At 39.4% G+C, this 12,040-nt stretch overlaps 1 protein-coding gene across 1 annotated transcript in view; it reads right to left on the minus strand.

The window, feature by feature from the left end:
• Positions 1–12,040, minus strand: part of ninl (ninein-like) — a 133,621-nt gene that overhangs the window by 9,614 nt on the left and 111,967 nt on the right. The window contains exons 20-22 of the mRNA XM_048536820.2: positions 7,898–8,182; positions 2,841–2,987; positions 1,790–1,903 (exon numbers count right to left, since the gene is read on the minus strand). Of these exons, the coding sequence (XP_048392777.2) occupies positions 1,790–1,903; positions 2,841–2,987; positions 7,898–8,182 (546 nt within the window). The remainder of the gene's footprint in view (positions 1–1,789; positions 1,904–2,840; positions 2,988–7,897; positions 8,183–12,040) is intronic.

Consider the following 12,040-nt stretch of genomic DNA (forward strand, 5'->3'; position numbering starts at 1 on the left):
AACACAGCAATCATGTCAGAAATTGAATTCTGTAACAGAATTAGGCACATAACTAGAAGCATCAGGAAGTTGTTTTACGTGGACTATTTATGATACTATTCAAGAACACCACAAAATAGAAAGTGAATTTGTTATTTAATTCACAACTATTCGTTGTGCAATAAAAAATCGGTAGTTCGAAAAACACAATGATTTACATTCAGATAACTTGCATTCAATCGGACACACAATATCTACCCTTCTTGTCATAAATTTATAGGCAGAATATGGCAGCAAAACCATCTTTAAAATGGACATAAGGAATATGACAAAATAGCTCCCAAAAGCCGCATGACTTCTCTGTCGATTCAACTGCAGCCAAAGCAGAAAATTGGACTGTCTTAAGAATCAATCACAAATAGTGTTTAAATAATTCAATGACTCTATGACTGTCTTTGACTATGACTAGTGCTGATCAGGAAACAGGGAGGAATCCCAGAATAACTGATTTTTCTTTGTGGACTGATCAAAATTAACATTCGCAGTCACTTTATTTGATTTGTGATTCAAAGCTAGCTGAGGATAGCCATTTAGAGTAATAGAGAGGCACTGCACAGTAACAGACCTTTCAGTCCAACTTGTCTATGCCGACCAGATAGCCTAAATCAATCTGGTTCCAGATCCCTCTAAACCCATCCTATTCATTTACCCGTCCAGATGCCTTTTAAATGCTGTAATTGTACCCGCCTCCACCACTTCCTCTGGCAGCTTTTAAATCTTTTCCTTCTCACCTTAAACCTCTGTTCTCTAGTTTTACACTCCCCTACCCTGGGGAAAAGACCTTGACTATCCAACCTATCTATGTCACTCATGATTTTATAAACTTCCACAAGGTCATCCCTCAGCCTTCGACGCTCCAGGGAAAATAGCCCTAACCTATTCAGCCTCTCCTGATGGCTCAAGCCCTCCAATCCTAGCAACATCCTTCTAAATCTTTTCTGAACCCTTTCAAGTTTAACAACACCTTTCCTATAGCAAGGAGACCAGAAGTGAACGTTGAGAGATGTCTTGAAACATCATCTCAAGAGGAAGGCTTTCAGGACAAGCCAGTTAAAGGCTTTTGTACTGAACCAGGTCACAAAGAGCCAAAATCAGCAGTTCCATCGAAGTGAAATAAAGGAGTCTTCACTTACTCTCTGGACATATTTGGCTTAGTTCACTTACAGGAACACTTTCAACATTTAACCATGGAAGCTATCACTGAATTTGCCTTTGTTTCAACTCTTTCACTTCAGAAAGAGCACTTTTAAGCAAGCTAGGCCTGGACAATTCTTGAAATTGATTCCATTTTCATACATAGCTTTCATCCTTAGTTACTTTAGCCCCTCAAATATGTATCTTTTGCTAGTTATTAGCTCCAATTCATTTATCCAAGTGACTTTCAGAATAGAATGGCAATTTATTGTCACTTGTGTTTATGAAAATACATTGAGATGCAAATGAATCACCACAAATCAGCTCCATTTTAGCACTAGTTATGTGTTTAGCCAACTTTTTAACCATGTTTAACATACAAAACTGTGCTGCTAGTTATTTTTAAATTGTAATATTTGGAAAATAAAAGGGGGTTTAATTCAAACTTATGCAAGTTCTCAGTTCGCAGACCACTGAGGAAATATGAGGATATGTAGTCATGACAATTGTCAAAAGGTCCTTCAAAGAAGCATTATCAGGGAGTTGGATTTTAAGGAGGAATTGTAAAGTGGGGCTGATTAAGGCAAAGAGATCTATGGAAACTTCAGTGACGTACCTGTCTCTGCGATTCCACCAGGTCAGCTTCCAATTTTACTTGTTTGTTTTGCAAAATCTGATATTCTTTTTTCATACATTCCAATTCTGTCTCCAGGATTTGCACTTGGCTGATCTGTCAGAATCACAGCAACAATAATGTGCACTTGGTAATGTACAAAAACACGTCAGACAAATATTTCAGAGAACAACATATTAATTACTTCAATAACGTTAGATTTAGCATTATAATAACAGTTTTTGTCCTTCAAAACTTGTGTGTGGGACTGTTTTTAAATCATAATACCACATACTATTGTCAATTAGTGTGGCATGAACAAAGGAAATGAGTATAAAATGCAACTGTAGTCATAGAGAAGAGAAATCAGATAATAAGCAGTTCCAACACACCTCCCGTATTATGGACTAACACTACTCCAGCTTGGAAAACATTCCACAATAATGGAGACGTTACCATTACCAAATCATCTTGTTATTGAAACTGTGTGAAGATACGCACAGAAAACACATACACAAATATATTTGTGTAATTACTATTGCTGAAATTCCATGGACTTATTATTGTCCCATTTAAAAAGAGACTACTTTTCTGTAAATTCCACAATTCAATTTACTTTGCCAATTACTTTTGAGTTTATACAACTACTTGTGCAATAAAGCATTGTGTCTGTCTTGTAAATAAGGCAATTTAGCATACTTTCTGAACTCTGCATTTCTGGATGCCTCGGCTTAAAACTAAATGTTTTCAACTCCTCTAGCTGACTGCAGAGTTTCAATGTGGAGCTAAACAGCTGCTGTGTAATTGAGGTGTCCTAATCTACACCTAATTCAATTTAAGCTCTAGATACTTTTGAAAAAGCTTCTTCTCTATGATATCCTTAATGAAAAAAAAGAAGCTTTTCCCCTCCTGCAACCACTGATAATTATTTTTATACATAATTAAATTCTCAAAAAGGTTAATTGCAACTGGAGTGGTGTTTTATCCAGAAAATAAGGCTAATTTTATTGTTCAATACATTTGCATTGCTGAAATTAACAGGCATGTACAATACCTTATCCTTTGCTTCTTGCAATGATGTTTTAAGAGATCCCATCTCCTGTGTCAGCGACAAACTTTCTTGGTGCTTTCCTTGAAGTTCAAGTTTCATGTGGTCTTGCTCAGAATGCACTTGGTCCAAACCCAATTCTAGGTTCTTTATCTAAATTAAAGTCAGTGTTTGGATTAGAAAACTTGTATGTTTACTATTCGTCCTCCTACACATGTATAGTTATAACTTGTTTCACTAAAGTCAGTAGGAGTTCAAAGATTTGTTGAATTTCTGGAGAGGAATTTTTTTTTCTAAAACAAAAACCAAAATAACTGAGGATGCTGTAAATCAGGAGCAAAAACAAAGTTGCTGGAAAAGCTCAGCTGGTCTGACAGCATCTGTGAAGGACTAAACAGAGTTAACGTTTCGGGTCCGGTGACCCTTCCTCAGAACTCGTTCTGAGTTCTGAGGAAGGGTCACCGGACCCGAAACGTTAACTCTGTTTAGTCCTTCACAGATGCTGTCAGACCAGCTGAGCTTTTCCAGCAACTTTGTTTTTGTTCTTTTCTAAAACCTTTGCTTGCCACCTACATAAAGACATAAAGGAATGTTTGTGGGCCAAGTGATGATTCCTTAAATCAGCCTTGCCTACCAACACAAACTGTGGCTTCAATCATAAGTTAAAAATTGTAAGCTTCAAAAGTGTATAGGAATTTCTCTAAATGTTACTCAGTGCTTACCTTGTCACAAACCAGATTGTCAAATTTGGTTCGATTTGCATTTGTTCAATTTTGGACATACACATATTTCTGTCTAAGTGGAATATCATTTCTTCCTCATAGAAATGCTGAATATTTGCTAGCTTGTATACTTTTTACGTGAGACAAAATATTGAACAATGACCTTTCTTTTTGAACACAAGGGGTCACAGCCAATTGATTCCTGGTTCCTGCCCACTGAAGACGTTGGTACAGAAACCCTACAAACCATGTTCATGAGTGGGAATACGAGATAACACGGTGTAGAGCTGGATGAACACAACAGGCCAAGCAGCATCATAGGATCAGGAAAGCTGACGTTTTGGGCCTAGACCCTCGGAATGTTGGCTGATTTTCCATTGCTTCATACGGGACATTGTACCAATTGCACCTACACAAAAGTGATCACCTAATTTCAAAGACCAGGATTTAAAATGGAGATCTTAAGAACACAAGAAATAGGAGCAGGAATGAACCATCCAGCCCCTCAAGCCTGTTCTGCCATTCAGTCAGGTCATTGTTGAACTTCTGTATCAACTGCAAGGGTCATTGAGTTCATTCAGCCTCTATAATGTTTAAATCAAAAAATATTAGATCAGGGCAATTGAACGATGTACAATTCATGCAAAGACAGTGTTCAACTTGCACATTGTTTAACTCAATGAAATACAATTTTTACATGGTAATCTTAATACCTTCTCTTTGGCTTCCTGAAGGAGTTGCAAAGTTGTCATAGATTGAATATCTAGGCTCTTTTTCTCTGCCTTTACTACATTTGTCTCTTTAGCCAGTGAATCTAGATCTAATAACTTGGAAGCATCCGTAGAGGAAACAAAATGCAAGACATGTTGTACATTTAAAATAAGTGAAGCTCAGTAGAAATTTGGAGAATGGAAATGTTAGTAAAAACTGAAGTAAAGTTTAAAAAGCAGGAAGAAGATTAGAAAAGAATCTGAACAGAAATATGAGGGAGAAGTAATTAAGACTCATTAGTTTTGTGTGTAGACAATTATAAAGTATTATAAAATGTTGTTGCAGCACAAGATTTAAAATATAACCCAAAGTACTTTAAAATTCAACTGAATTTGCTTGTAACAATCCTAGTGTCTCTCATCAGGTCCTACACTACAACAGAAACATGGCAAAGTTATAAATAACTGCTCAAAAGTTATACCTTAAGTTGAAACAGGTCAGGTGAAAAGAAAATGTATTGTTTATGCCTTCTCCATCTGCTGTAGCTTACAATCCTATACACAATATAATACAGCACAGGAACGGGCCCTTCAGCCCACCAAGCCTGCATTTGGTCAGACAAGTCCTTATTTAGATTTACTACATCAACTAAGTTGACCAGTAAATACCTTCATAAATGACACTTTTTGTTTCGTAGTCACTATACTATGACCCACACCCTTCTGAGACATACAGGAAATAAATACCCACCTTGCTAATAATGTCTAAATACCAATACAAGTGCAGAAAGTTTGGTCCTAGGACAGTGAAACATTGATAAGTGTTGCCCTCTAAAACCACTGTATAAGTGGGTGTGGACAGCAAGCTGAGCAAGAAACTTATAAAAGGAGGTATGTTTCAGTGTACGTTTGATAATTAAATAGAATTACCATTTTTTAAATACATTACTGTAAAAGGGGCATTTAGCGGGAAATAAAAAGGCAACAGGTAGCAACTGTTGCACATTTGGAACTGTAAAATTAGATATACATTTCACTACCATTCTTCACTGTTGCTCATCCTTAGTTGCCCTCAAGAAGATGGTAATACAACTGAGGGGCTTGGTAGGCCATTTCAGAAGCTCTTTAAGAGTTACATGAGTTGGTGTGGGGCCGGAGTTGCACATAAGCTAGATCAGGTAAGGACAGCAGTGTTCCTTCTACAACTGTCATGAGCAAATTAATAGGGCTTTTTTTCTATAAAACTAACAGCTTCATGTCACTTTTAGCGATATCAGATCTTCACTTCTGGAATTTTAGAATAGAATTAGAATTAGACTGGAATTAAAAATCTTAAACTATTACCATACACAATTGAAGTCACATCTGTGGATTATTTGTCCAAATCTTCTACATCATTATCACTACACCACCTACACATTTGCATATTAATAGACCACATGGTGACTAAGAAGAGAAGTAATGTCAAGGTACAGGCTATAAAAAGTAGACACAAAGTCCCACCTGCTCTGCAGTGACAAAGTGGACAATTTGGGAATGACTGAAGGAAAGAGTTATGGTGAGTTATTGTGACTACCTAGCATTTCTTTAAAAATAACATCCCTCATCAATCCAGTTACTGCACAAAGCCAAATGCAGGAATAAAATCCTCAGGCATTTAATAGCAATTTCTCATCTTCACTGTTAGTAAGGGATAAGATGACCGTCAGTGAAAGAATGATCCATAACCTTCAATGACCTATTAAAAAAATCTAATGATCCATAATTTAGTTTAGTGATATTAGTTGAACAATAAATGTTGGTCGGTTGAAATCCTCCACTCTTACAAATTACCGGAATCTATTATACTCCCATTAGAGTGGCCTTATTTTAATGCCTCAATCTTAAGGCTGCATTAGTTGACATCGGTGCATGGCACTATGCATAGCTTTAAATTGCATGTGCGCATACAAATAGTTTCAAAGGAACATCGCACAAAGAGGTGGAGATCAGGATCCAGGAAAGGGAGGGTTGGGGGGAATGGAGAGAGATTGGGAAAAAACCAGAGGGTGACCGGCATGGGGGAAAAAGAGAGAGTGCGTGCGTGTGTGTTTGTGTGTGTGTGTGTGTTTGTGTGTGTGTGTGTGTGTGTGTGCACGCGCGCGCACGTGTATGCATGTGTGTGTGCATGTATATGCATGTGTCAGGGGGTGGGAGTCGTGGGAGGTGTGGAAGAAGGGAAACAGATGGGGGAGGACCTCCTGACCCACTTTGTTACAGCCCCACCATTCCAACCCCCAGGTCCAGGGCTCTCTTCCCTCTGGGATTTGGAACCACGAACGTTCCCAAATTAGCTCTCACTTTAGTTGTAGCAAACACTTTCCAGTCTTAAATAGACTTCTCTGATAGTGTAACATTTTCTCAATACATCACTGAAGTGTCAGGAAGAGAATTTTTGCTCAAGTTTCTGGCATAGGACTGGACCTCAACCATGTTCTGACTCAGCGATTGAAGCTCAGTCATTGAGCCCCGGACAAGACCATTGACACAAGCACCACTTGAAGATAATGTGAAGTTTCATTTAACAGTAGGACCAAAAGCAGCCTATATTTAGAGGTCTGACAGCAGCATCTCCATGCCCTATGCTTCAGAAGAGCACTGCGCGTTTTATGGACTGTGAACAGCTTACTTGAAATACAATTCAATCAAAATGTTTCTGTTTTTCCATTCCAAACAACACGTAATTGTCTCTCTGATGAAGGATCTAGGCCTGAAACGTCAGATTTTGTACTCCTGAGATGCTGCTTGGCCTGCTGTGTTCATCCAGCTCCACACTTTGTTAACTTACGTAATTGTAATCCTCTTTTGCAGATCCATCATAACTAAACAAGCACACCAGAGTTCCAATCTAATGATAGGTTCCAGCAGGAACATTATAGGGCATCAATAATGGTTGAATTTCTGCAATTGGGTAATCAGAATGCATATTATTAATATCCTTTATAGTCTTTAAAAATGAGAAAATAAAAGATGCCTGCACCTGGTAGTATCCATGATGTGGAGGTGCCAGCGCTGCACTGAGGTGGACAAGGTCAGAAGGTGATTTCATCTGATAAAGAAGCAGCATGCTGAGAGCTTGTGATTTCAAGTAAACTTATTGAACTGTAACCTGGTGTCGTGTGACTTCTGACCTGGTGATATCCAGATCAAGTGCAGCATTGGCCAAGGCCTATAGGAGGCCTTGTTCCCACTTTCGCATTGGTACAAAGTCTTGGTACAGCATGCACAATGTGGATTTACACAGGCCACAAATCATTCTTAGTTCATAAGAAAAGAACTAAGGATTCAAGCCCTATTCTAGAGTCTTCAGCACATAATCTGTTCTAGCTGACCTTTCAGTGTAGCATGGAAGAAGTTTTGTCTTTCTCGGTCATTCTGATCAACATTTATCACCTAATTTACATTAAATAAAAGCCCACATATTACAATTGGGTTTATGGGATTGTTGTGTGCAAACTCGTCCTCACATTAGAATGGTGACTGCTCAGCACTTAATTAGCTTTACAGCACTTTGGGATGTTGTGAAACTGTGAAAGTTTTATACAAAGTTCAATCTCAAAAGACCCACAAGGAAGAAAAAAACATGCCGAACCTTTTCCTTAGTTGCCTGTAGTTCCTGTTGCATGAGCTGTTTTTTCTTTTCCCATAAAAATTGCTGCTGGAAATGCTCCTTCTCCAATCTGCTGGAGGTTTCCTGCAGTTGTTTGTGAACAGTGACCACCTCTTCCTTCTGCTGGGAGAGTTCAGCTAGTCTTGCTTTGAGCATCTGAATGCTGTGCTGATTGGCATCCACCTTGGCACAGAATAGTGAGTTCTGATTGCTGAGCTGCAGGTTCTTGCATTTGAGCTGGGCAATTTCAGCCACATACTGTTTGTTCTAGATAAGGTCAATGCAAAAAACAGGCAATATTTATCTCACATTACAAAAGCAGATTTTAACACACTCTATTCTTCTTTGTATGAACATCTAGATAAAGAGAAAATAGCAAATATTCATAAATTTTAACCTGCTACAACTCATAAATAATCAACACACAGAAGTATATAAAATGAACCAAACTGGTGGTATGCTTCATTATTTTTATAATTTCCAACATTTATACTGGGCAATGTGATTTGCCCACTATACCCCAGTAGCCAGTGTGATATGGCGCTGCTATTACGGGACTGTATTGTACAACAGTGGTAATTTCTCCTACATGGTGACCTTGCCTCAGTTGTCTCCAGTTCTATTCCGCCGGCAACTTAATTAAGGAGCTAATGTTGCAAGGAGTGATTTTAGAGAAACAGAGAGGCAGCAGGGCCAAGGTTTAGGGAGAAAATTGCAGAACATTGGCACCAGATAGATGAAAGCACAATCAGCAAATCTTTAAAATGAAAATTCTTCATGGAATTTAGATATTGCTGACTGTGCCAGTGTTCACTGCCCATCCCTAAAGGTAACTTGAGAGCTGTTTTCTTGAATTGCTGCAGACCATGTAGTGTGGATACTCCCACAGGGTTGGTTAGGGAGAGGGTTAATCTAATGCTAGTGAAGGAAGGGTGCCCTGTCCCCAAGTCAGGAGAGGGCTTGGTATGCTCATGTGCTTGCTGTTCTCGGCCATTGGATTATGGACAGAGGCAAAAAAAAAATGCAGATGCTGGAATCCAAGGTAGACAAACAGGAGGCTGGAAGAACACAACAAGCCAGGTAGCATCTGGAGGAAAGGAACAGTCAAACTTTTGGGTATTATCCTTCTTCAGGACTCAAGAGTCAAGAATCCTGAAGAAGGGTAATACCCGAAAGTTGACTGCCCCTTTCCTCCAGATGTTTCCTGGCCCACTGGGTTTTTCCAGCCTCCTATTTGTTTACCATAGGAATTGTGGGTTTAGAAAGCGCTGTCAAAGAAGCCTTGATGAGTTGTATATAGTACACACTGGAGCCACTGTGTAGTGGTGATGTATGGAGTAAATGTTTAAAGTAGTGGATGAGGTGCCAATCAAGCAAGCTGCTGAATGTTGTCAAAGTTCTTGAGTATTGATGGAGTTGCCCTCATGTAGGCAAGTGGAAAATAGTCTATGACACTCCCATGACAGACGTTGTAGGTGACGTTCAAGCTTTGAGGAGTCAGAAGATGAATTAATGTGCCACAGAATTCCCCAGCCTCTCATCTCCTTTTGCAGCCACAGTGTTTATATCAAGTAAGTTTCCAATCACCAGACATCAATGGTGGGAGATTCAGCTATGCTAATACCATGGAGGATGCTTGATTCTCTCTTGTTGATATGGTCATTACTTTGTACTTGTGTGGTGCAAATTGTTTCCCACTTATCAGTCCAAGCCTGAATGTTGTCCAGGTTGCGTTGCACGCAGGCACAAACTGCTTCAGTTTGCAAGGGCTTACAAATGATCCTAAATACAAAGAAATCAATGAATATCCCTATTTCTGACCTTATAATACGGGCAAAATCATAGTTAAAGAGGCTAAAGATGGTTTAGCCCAGGATGCTACCTTGCAGCAGCATTCTGGGTCTGAGCTGAATGGTCTCTATCAGCCAGCAACAGTAGAAATAGTTTCCACAGTTTTCCAATTGCTTCAATTTTACTAGCGTTCTTTCAAGCCACCACTGTTAAATGCTACTTTGATGTCAAGGATAATCATTCTCATCTCATCTCTTGAATGCAGCTTTTTGTTTATACTTGGATGAAAGTTGCATCAAATTCAGGACCTGAGTGACCCTGGTAGGATTCAAACAGAGAATAGGTCAATAGGCCATAATTGACTAACAACTATGTGGTAACACTGTCAATAACACCTACATCACTCTGCTGATGGCCAAGCATCATAGAATCATACAGCACGGAAACAGATAATTTGGTCCAACTCGTCCATGATGACCAAGTTTCCCAAACTAAAACTGAGCACACTTGCCTGCATTTAGCCTACATCCCACTAAACCTTTCCTATTCATGTACCTATCCAAATGCTTTTTAAATGTAATAACTGAACCTGCATCGAACACTTCCTCTGGCAATTCATTCCATGTACGAACCACCCTGTGTGTGAAAGTTACCCATCAGGTCTGTTTTTAATCTTTCTCCTCTCACCTTAAACATATGCCCCTGTGTTTTGAGCTCCTAAGGAAAAAACCTTTGCTACTCACCTTATCCAGACCCCTCGTGATTTTATAAACTTTTATACAGTCACCCCTCAACCTCCTACACTCCCGTGAGAAAAGTCCTAGCCTATCCAGCCAATCCTTATAACTAAAACTTTTCATTCACGGCCACATCCTGGTAAATCTTTTCAGAACCCTCTCCTGTTTAATAATATCTTTCTATAGCAGGGCAACCAGAACTGTATACAGTACTCCAAAAGTGGCCTCACCAAAGTCCTATACAAACTCAACATGACATCCCAACTCCTATACTCAATGGTCTGAGCAATGAAGACAAGAGTGTTAAACACCTTGTTACCACCCCATCTACATGTGATGCAACTTTCAAAGAACTATGTGCCTGAACCCCTAGATCTCTCTGTTTGACAACACTACTCAGGGTCCTATCATTACCTGTATAAATCCTGTCCTTGATTGTTTTACCAAAATTCAATACCTTGCATTTATCCAAATTATACTAGAAGACTGGTGGCAGTAATCAAGTAGGTTGGATTTATCTTGCTTTTTGTGGACAAGAACTAGCTGGGCAATTTTCGTAACTGTAGATGCAACGCTGTAGCTGCATTGGAATAGCTTGCTAGGATAACAGCCTGCTGGTGAGCCCATGTCTTCAGTACTCTAGCCATGATGTCATCAGAGCCAATAAGACTTTGTTATATCCAGTGCCTTCAGTCACTCTGGGCATCACATAGAGTGAATCAAATTGGTTAAAATCCTGCACCTATAAGGCCATGATATGACAGCAGATTTAGGCCATTAGGCCCATTGAGTCTGCCCTGCCATTTGATCATGGCTGATATGTTTCTCAACCACATTTCTCTTGCTGCCTCCCTATAACCTTACTAATCAAAAACCTCCCCACATTTTAAATACACCCAATGATCTATGATGAGGAGGACCTTAGAAGCAGACTAATATGGATCCATCCACTCCTGGCTCAAGACGATTGCAAATGATTCGGCTTTGACCTTTGTACCAATGCATGGAGTTAATCTGTCATTGAGGATGGCTATAATTGTGGAACTCCCTTCTATGATTAGTTGTTTCATTGTTTACTATCACTTACAACTGGATATGGCAGGACTGCAGAGCTCTGATCTGATCTGTTGGTTGTGGGATCACTTAGCCCTGTTGATCACATACTTCTTCTGCTGTTTAGTCCTGTGTTAGTCCTGTGTTATAGCTCCACCTGAATGGGTCCTCACTTTTCGGAATGTGGCCTCAACCTCTCCCCTCAACTGAGGTGTTGTGAGCTTCAGAGGACAATGCTGATTTTATCATTACCTTAATGCCTGATTTTACTCCTGGCTTTCCTTGAACCAAGGTTGATTCCTTGCCTTGACGGTAATGGTAAAGTGATGGTAATGCCAGTCAACAGAAGTTACAGATTATAGCTGAATACAATGCTGCTATACCTCATGGATGCCTAGATCTATTCTGAGTCTATCTTGTTCAAAGCAGTATTAATACCACACAACACAAAGAGTGTCCTCAATGTGAAGAAAAGACTTAATTGCCATAAGAATTGTGTGGTGGTCACTCCAACTAATGCTACCATGGACAAATGCATCTACAA

Source organism: Stegostoma tigrinum, chromosome 9 (assembly GCF_030684315.1).
Source record: "Stegostoma tigrinum isolate sSteTig4 chromosome 9, sSteTig4.hap1, whole genome shotgun sequence".
NCBI lineage: Eukaryota > Metazoa > Chordata > Chondrichthyes > Orectolobiformes > Stegostomatidae > Stegostoma > Stegostoma tigrinum.